Source organism: Primulina huaijiensis, chromosome 12 (genome assembly GCF_012295235.1).
Source record: "Primulina huaijiensis isolate GDHJ02 chromosome 12, ASM1229523v2, whole genome shotgun sequence".
NCBI lineage: Eukaryota > Viridiplantae > Streptophyta > Magnoliopsida > Lamiales > Gesneriaceae > Primulina > Primulina huaijiensis.
Genome location: NC_133317.1, coordinates 9,456,611 through 9,465,235, shown reverse-complemented (window position 1 = coordinate 9,465,235; position 8,625 = coordinate 9,456,611). Strand labels below are relative to the sequence as shown.

At 36.7% G+C, this 8,625-nt stretch overlaps 1 protein-coding gene across 5 annotated transcripts; it reads right to left on the bottom strand.

Annotated features, from left to right (window-relative positions):
- Window positions 1–942: 942 nt before the first annotated feature.
- Window positions 943–5,715, bottom strand: LOC140989981 (ERAD-associated E3 ubiquitin-protein ligase HRD1B-like). 5 transcript variants are annotated; one of them, XM_073459566.1, is made up of 9 exons: window positions 5,589–5,715; window positions 4,271–4,816; window positions 4,016–4,192; window positions 3,401–3,550; window positions 3,117–3,313; window positions 2,742–2,901; window positions 2,018–2,270; window positions 1,531–1,638; window positions 943–1,458 (listed from the first exon to the last, which is right to left on the bottom strand). In XM_073459566.1, the coding sequence occupies exons 2-9, from the start codon at window positions 4,801–4,803 to the stop codon at window positions 1,381–1,383; spliced, it is 1,656 nt and encodes a 551-aa protein (XP_073315667.1). In that variant the 5' UTR covers window positions 4,804–4,816; window positions 5,589–5,715; the 3' UTR covers window positions 943–1,380. The 5 variants fall into 5 exon arrangements, with proteins under 5 accessions (XP_073315667.1, XP_073315669.1, XP_073315665.1 ...); XM_073459568.1 differs by having other exon boundaries at window positions 943–1,332; window positions 1,515–1,638; window positions 5,474–5,641; XM_073459564.1 differs by having other exon boundaries at window positions 5,474–5,641.
- Window positions 5,716–8,625: the final 2,910 nt, after the last annotated feature.

The window sequence follows — 8,625 nt, the reverse complement described above, 5'->3', positions numbered from 1 at the left end:
AAAATGAAAAAAAAAATACATTGTGGTTATGTAGTCTATCTTAACTTGTTTATGACTCCGTCATTTCCAAAGCACAATCTTAATTAAATTTGTTGTGCCTTTTTTAAAGTGCGTGTGATTTTAGTCGCATCTATATTCAAAATCCAAACCTTATTAATCCCATAAAAACTCATACGATACTTTTCGTCTTAAGGAGATAAATTTAAAATATAGCATCGACTTATATTTTGTTTATGCCTTCGTTTCAGAGTCTATTACAACATATTTTGCTACAACGTACTCATAGTTTCAGTTTTACACTACATTTCGACCCAACAATTTGCCTAACAGGCTCTTCAATAATATTTGAAAATTTGGTATCCATATGGGTTTCAGATTTAAGAGTGTCCAGATCTTTGTTTCCCCGTTCTTCAATTGTTTTCGAAATTTTTAGGACACTTGACATTGTTGCAGATTTCCAATATTGGCTTCTAAATATTGAGCGTTTGGTTATGGGATTTCCTTTTTCCACATGCGGAGAAAACAACGAGATGCTCCAGCTTCTTGCTTATCTACTATTATTTACGGCTCCAACCTTTTATCCGTGACATTCAACATAACATATATTTTAAATAATTTAACTTGAGTTAAATTTAAACATGTTTGAATTTTTTTGAATTAAATTCAAACTCAAATTATTTTGTCCGATAATTCAAACATGTCGAGACATTGTGTCTTCTAAGTAATGGTTCAAATAATGCACAAACATGTCACAATATTTTGAACTTAGCTTATATATATATATATATAATCACCTGGTTTTGCCTCTACTAACATAACAGAGAATTAAAGTGAGGTCATGGATGCAGATTCATTGCTGACGGAACACATCTTTTAGCCCTGAATGGTGTGTCTCATTGGTGAGTATGAAAACTCAGCGATGACCTCAGATACAAGACGAACTATTTGAAAATTTGGGGGAGCTCAAGCAGAATTAAGTTGTATCCGTTATCAATACAATCAATATTAGTCCCAAAAAAAAAAGGAAAATGGGTAGCAGTTCGACATTCCCCAGTAGACTACGGAACCAAAAGCAATGTATCCGGCTGGAAACTCGAAGAACCTGATCTATTCCACAGCAAAGGATGAAAAAGGACTGAAGTTGCTTATGTCAAGTGACTTGATACAAATGCACTCCTAAAACAAATTGGTATGTACCATGTTTGCAGGTTTCATTAAATTGTCACCTCTGTATAGGATTATGAGACATTGGTACACAGTATTGGAACTCCTATCAATTTCAAGGCACCCAATAAATACAAATCCCGGCTTATTGAATTGTCGCCTCTGTATCTGCACACAACTCACCTCCTTGTAAAATATGTATTTGAGCAAGGTGTATTAGGCTGTACATACTGGATTCCCAGTCTCACTTGTTGAGTCGACAACAGATGAAGATGGTGATGATGCTGACTTCCCCTTCACATCAGATAAGCCTTGATCCATCGTTGTACATACTGGATTCCCAGTCTCACTTGTTGAGTCGACAACAGATGAAGATGGTGATGATGCTGACTTCCCCTTCACATCAGATGAGCCTTGATCCATCGTTTTCTCACAATTTGATGCCTGTAGGTGCTGGAGCTGCTGTTGAAGAAACTGCCAAGAGAAGAAGGATGCAAAATAAACAATAATACACGACAATTCCGCAAAAATCACATATATTAGTAAACAATGATGCAGCGTTATATTTGAAGAAGAAACTTATTGTTTATGGCTGATTTGTCACGAGTCTGTAGCACAATAGCAATCAAGATCAAGATCGAGTATAATCTTTACAAGAGCAAAGGAACGAGGTGGCATAATTCTAACAAGTAAAATAGATTATTTATTCATCTGATTTTCCAGTCCAACAATAAAAAGATACATATGCATACAGACTAAAAAAGTCCATTAATTAAAGGCATAGATTAGCAGCACCTTTGAAGAATGAAGAGACTGAATATTTTTACATCTTGCTCAAGAAAATAAAGCATACCTCAATCTGATTCTCAATCAATTTCATTTGTAAATCTAGTGCTGACTCTGATGCGCTTCCTGTCCCAACTTGCCCGTTAAAACCCAGAAACTGTGAAGGGACAAAAGTGCACTCTGGTGACTGAGCAAAGGTTGTGTTTAAAAACTGATACTGTTGAGGCAGTCCACTTGTAGAGGTTCCAGCAGCATTATTTGTCATTGATGTGTTGCTAGAATGTCCAATTGTTTGAGGAAGTAAAGCATATCCAGTTGACCTGCAACAAGTTCAACATTTAATGCAGTCTTCTAGATATCCCCTCTCTTAGCATTAGAAAAACAATGAGATGCCGCAAGCTAGAGACCGCCCATGAATATAAAAGGAAGATGATATCCAGATTAGGCGTCATAACAACACCAGAGTTCTCCGGAGCACACATTTTTCACAGCGACTTAACTAATAGAACTAACACTTGGATGTGATTATCCTCTCCAAAGTTATCAATATATGGTCAGGACAATATGAAGCAAATTTTCATAAATTTTATGGCAATCCATGCAATAGAATAGCCAGAAACAGAAGAACGAAAGAACTTCTGAATCCCATAGCTAATGTTTTTCATGCCTTACAAGTTGTCATCACAGATCAATGAGTTAAAGAAGAAGAAATATGCATGATCCAAAAATAAAAATAAAATGAAAATAATTAGAAAAACATAAACGATAAAACACTTGAAAAAAGTGCATACCACATCAGTGTATTTGGAGAAGGATAAACAAAAGATTTCTCATATATTGATGCGGCGGCGGCAGCAGCTTGAAGTCTAGACTGATGCTGGCTGACATTATCATTTGCCACGCCGTCACCAGCAGAAGACGCTTGAGAGGAAGTACCAGATGCACTGACACCTGGGTTGCACAAACCGTGTTAGCACAAAGCTTGGCAAAATCAGGACAACATATGAAGGCAACTTTGCAATTCTTTCAAGATAAGCAAGATTGTGTCACTTTTCAATGAAAAACTGAGCAAAATCACAAAATTCAACAACAACGGCCTAATTCATGGCACATGCCCAAAGGTAATAAAGCTATCAAGACTAGCATTAACGGTAGGAGTACCATACCTTGCTGATGGCCATCTGCCCTTGATCCAGAGGTAGATGTCCCATTCTCAGAAGGTACAACTAGAGCTCTGCAAGTAGGACACGTGTTTTGTCTTTCTAACCACGATCTCAGGCAGTGTACGTGGAAAAGATGCCCACAAAGAAGTTTCTTGGCCATAGTCATCTCCTCGCGACATATAATGCATGTAGCATCACTTCTGTATACATAGGCCCAATATTTAAAAGAAGCGTAAAAAATATCGAGAGAGCCAAATAGAAATTTGAATTGAATAAAAGTGTCGTACGCGTTGAGTTCTTCAGAGGTTGCATCTGGAAATCGATCGTTCATATTTGAAGTGATCTTTCGGTAACGTATGTAATCAGCCACACGGGTTTTAAAGTTTCGGAAGGTCTCGTAAAGTTCTCGGATCAAGTGAAGAGGCACGCCATAGTTCCTGGACGTCAGAAAGTGAACAAAAAATTAAAAACATATCAGAACATTTTTGTGAGAGCAGAAGCACCTAGAGCAAGCGCAAGATGATCATTTGCACAAGTGGAATAACAGAATCCTCAAAGTTCATTACAATAAATAATACATTTCAAGAAAGGAGATTAATAGGAAACTATTTAACTAGTTCAAGTATTATGATGAAAAACAATATCAAATTATACTAAAAACACTTTGGAACCAATATGATGGCATGCATAATCTGCTGCGACTCAGTAGCAAAAACAACAGCTCATATCTGAACAGAGCCTTGATTTGCCCATTTTTATAAACACAAGGCATAAAATCATGCAATGCAGAAATAAAATAAAAAAATGAACAAGCAGAAAAAGATTAAAATTCATAACCATCCAAAAAATAGCTAAATTACCCTAATCATCCAGGAGAGAGATTTAGCTGGAAGGTCACTTACACAAAAATGACAAGGAAGAAACACATGTACATAGTCAAGTGGAGCAAGTCACGGATAAGCTCCAAGTAAAAGGTGTAGACAGCCTTCTTTTCCCATTGTCCTTCCATTAGCATGTCACTGACGTAGAATATATACTTGATGAAGGTTGATACAGTTGTTGTCGCCAATATCATGTATCTGAAAGGAAACAATGATTTTCAAATAACAGCACTCAGAGAAAAAATTTAGTGTCACAATAAATAACACTAAACTTACTCAAATGAAAAAAAGAGTGAAACTGAGGCTTGTCTTGTTTCCACCAAATATTTTATTGAATTGTACAGAAAGATACTGTCAATGAGGAGGAGGAATCCCATAAATGATACGATGCGAATATGAGATCTCACTGGTACAGATGGAGTAGTTTCGATGTATTCAACCCTCTTTTGGGCCAACCAATGCAAAGATTTGATCAGAAGTAAAGCTGTCACCATCCCAAGAAATGTCACTGAAAAATCTTGTCTGAAAATAGTGATTGCAAAAAGTATTTCCATGATTTCCCGCCAAGACTGCTCATTCAGCCTTTCAATTTCAGCTTCTCGGAGTGAACCCAGGAAGATTTTCTTGGTCAATTGCCACAAAATACACATAATAACCAGACACATATTCAAAAGAAGCACCAAACTGATCTTTGAAGTTGACAAATAAACCATTGCAGGATAAAAATGCCCTCTACTGTTAAAGGAATGGTAAATAACAGCCAATGTAGCTATTAAGCTAAGCCCGGCATAGGTTCTCAACTTCATCATCTTGATTTGTTCCCTGTCCAAGACAAACAATCAATTAAAGCTAGCCAGAATCTAACAAAAGGTCTAATTACAGAAATGCTACGATCAGAGTTCCTAATTTCCCAAGGGAAACGAGATACTAACTTGAAGATATCAATAAAATATAATGTTACAACTTTTTCAGAATTGACTCAAGTCTTTGACAATATAAATCGGAGCCCTAGCCATTTCTTCTATCAAGGATCGCAAAAAAAAAAAAAAAAAAAAAAAAAAAAAAAATCGATTTTCCAGCAGCTAGTACCATGATAAATTGGAATTTGGATAGAAAAGTGATAAAAATGCAAATCACAAAACAAATACGATCAAAAATGGTTTTGTAAAGGAGACAAACAAAAAATGCAACTACTTCACACAAGCTGACAAAGCGCATAGAACAAAAACACATACTAGCTTCAAAAAAACCCCAAATTTTACATGAAACTCGAACACACGAGCTCAGCAAATATGCAAGAGAACCCTAAATCAAGGGAAATTTTTTTGGGAATATGACAATGATAACGACTAATTAAAGAACTGAAATCACATATATGAATCGAGACTCAGAAAAACAATCAGGCACCCAAGAGAACATTCCGATCAAAAGAAACGGACATCGATTTTAACCAATAAAAGTCAAGCAAAACAACCATACCGCCGCACAATACACCTTCAAATTAAGGCAAAGATGCAGTTTCTATGGAGAAAGACGGGGAAATTTATCTGTTAGCAGGAGCAATTCGGATCGATCAAGTGGCGAAAATCGTTACCTTGTGCACTCGTTCCGTTTGAATGAAATTTATTTGGCCGGTGAAGTTTCAGCTTTGTTGCTTACTCATTTTCTAGACGCTGATTGGTTGTAACACGTCATTCTTGAAGGCAAAGCCCATACATGTCATAAGTGGGCTCAGTTTAGCCCAAATTATACAGCAAACCGATTTTACTAATTTTTTTTTAAAACAAATTCAAAATTGAATAAAACAAATTCGGATTTTAAATCGATTATTGATCGAATTAATAGAAATTTTCAAAAAACTAAAAAAAATTTTAAAAAACTGAACCGATATCCAATATATTTAGATGTCAATTATTAATGAAAATCTAAGATAGTATTTGGATGGAATGATTTACATTTGATGAGAGTTTTGAGTGAATGATCTGAAATGACTTCATATTCAAATAAATTTAAAAGTCAACAAAGTGACTCAAAAAAAATAAGAGTGTGTATCTTGTGATACGATCTCATAGATCTTTATTCGTGTGCTTATATTTACAATAAAAAGTAATAATTTTGGCATAAAAAGTAATAATTTTAATGGGTGACCTAAATAGAATATATGACTCACAAAATTGACATGTGAGACCATCCTACATGAGATTTTGTGAAAATAACTTCGGGATTTTAAAATTTATTGTCAATTGAACTTATCCAAACAAACCAATGAATATGTTAATATGGATTTAAAATTATTATCATCGTATTTATCCGTCAAATTGAATTAAGACAAAATAATTTTGTTTAGAGTTTAGTACAACATCAATTATATATTATTAAGTCATATTTTAAAATACATAAGTAACATGAAAAAAATTTGGACCACAGGTTGAATCTAACCTTTTGATGTTATTATTTTTCTTAAAAACTGGTTAGATCATAAACTATGGTTTTTTTTTTTAAAAAAATAGAAAACAAAGTTTTGAATTAATTAAATCCCAAAATCAGGAAAAAATTCTTGCTATAAAATATTCAAGATCTAAAACTAATGTCTTGTTTTGTCATTTCATTTCCTTATAGAAAATAAAATTGAAACATTTTTATAAGAGGAGAAGGTGATGTGGAGGTGGAGTTAGAGGAGGACCCAAGGAGATGACAGGGAGAGGCGCTACCTACCCATGGTCGGAGCCGAGGACCCGGGGAGACGTCGAGGAGGTGACATACCCCAGGAGGGTAAGGTCCGAGAACTTGAGGCCAGGGCGCTCGAGGCCTCGGACCTGGAGCGAGGACTAGATGTACTACACATATCTAAATGGCGTGAGAGTGTCGTTGGGGTATAAAGCAAAGTAGGCAAAGAGATGACAATTGAGATGGCCAGGGTATTTGATGGGATATTTGGAAGGCTTGTGGCCTGTGGGATGAGGAGCAAGCCCAAGAAAATAGAGGTGGTATGGGAAAAAGTTGATACCAAATTAAATCAACAAAATCTTTATGAAGATATCTCAAAATCTTTGGATGAGGAAAGAATCTCGGGTAGAGATAGACATGGATTTAAATAAGAAAGCAAATCTTCTTATGATTCTAGGTCATCTTCTAAGGTTTGCACAACTTTTTGTTTATTCACAACATATTATACTATTTAGAAATTTCTCTCTACTTCTTGAGCGCTATTGTGACTTGAGCATCAAATTGACACGTCAGAAAACTCTTCTAGTATCCATTCATGAGTTGTTCTATGTGTATAGGTGACCTGCTCAAGTCTTCAGCCATGTTAGAGGGAGAAAATCTCTTGGAAAATTGACATGTCTGCCGCCAAATATTCCAGGAGATAACATTGATGTCGTTTATGAGAACCAGATCTAAGGCATAGTTATGGTGAACGCTCGAAGAACGAATCCAGAGAATAATATGGAGGAAGATACATCAAACGCCAAAAGGAGACCTCCGCGAGGGGGCTAGAAAGTAAGGGTCTTGATTTTGATAAGCATAACCAGAAGATCATGACTGCGGTCCAGCATGCAATGAATGATTGCACACCGCAATCTGAAATATCATCCTCAAGGAGAGAAAAAGAGAAGGGTGAAATGGAAGCAGAAGAGAAGAAAGCAGATGAAAAGCGAGACTATGAAATCAAGTCCCACACAGCGACCTTGACTGACGTTGGGTTAGCTGATCAGATGAGAAAGCTGAGAGATGAGATACAACATATGAAGAATGAAAAGTGCGAACTCTTCTTGACCAAAAAGGGCATGCCCTTCTCACCTGAGGTCGTTGATCACCCACTTCTAAGCAATTTTAGGTCACCTCATGTGGCAGAGTATGATGAGAGTACTGATCCTGAGGATCTCTTGGGACGATTCGAGAACACAGCCATGCTGCATTGCTATTCAGATCGGATCAAGGGCAAACTTCCCCACTACAATAGTGATGGCGGCTCAGTGGTGGTTCAACAAACTCGAACCCATCTCTATAACCTTGTTCCAAGACTTCAGCAAGGCCTTCCTGCACCAATTTACTAGCAACAAGATTTATAAGAAAACTACCCTCGAACTATTCAATGTGAAGAGGACAAATGGTGAACCATTGAGGAAGTGTGTGAAGCGCTTCAATACCACGACCTTGGAGGGCCTGAAATGCCCCGTGAGAGTCAAAATTTGTGCCTTAACACAAGTTCTGAGGGGTGGATACCTTTTTAGATCCCTAATCAAGAGGGCTCCAGCAAATTATGACGACATCTTGACTAGAGCTGAGAAGTATATCAATGTGGAAGATGCCCATAAACAATAAATGATATAGAAGAATGATGAGAATAGGGCAAATCTACCAACACGACCAGTGGAGAATGAGGACTCTTGGGCCGTTTATCTCAATACACTCTTTTGAAGGTCTCCAAGGAAAAGACAATGAAGAGATGTGAGGAAGAACAAGTCTTCTGCAAGCCACCTCATCCTGATGGAGATTGAAAAGAGACCCAAGGAAAGTACCGTTCATTCCACCGAGAGCATAGACATGATAACTCAGAATGTCAGAATTTAGACAAAGAATTGGATATGGCAATACAAAATAGTCCTCAGATGAGGACGTTGTTGGCG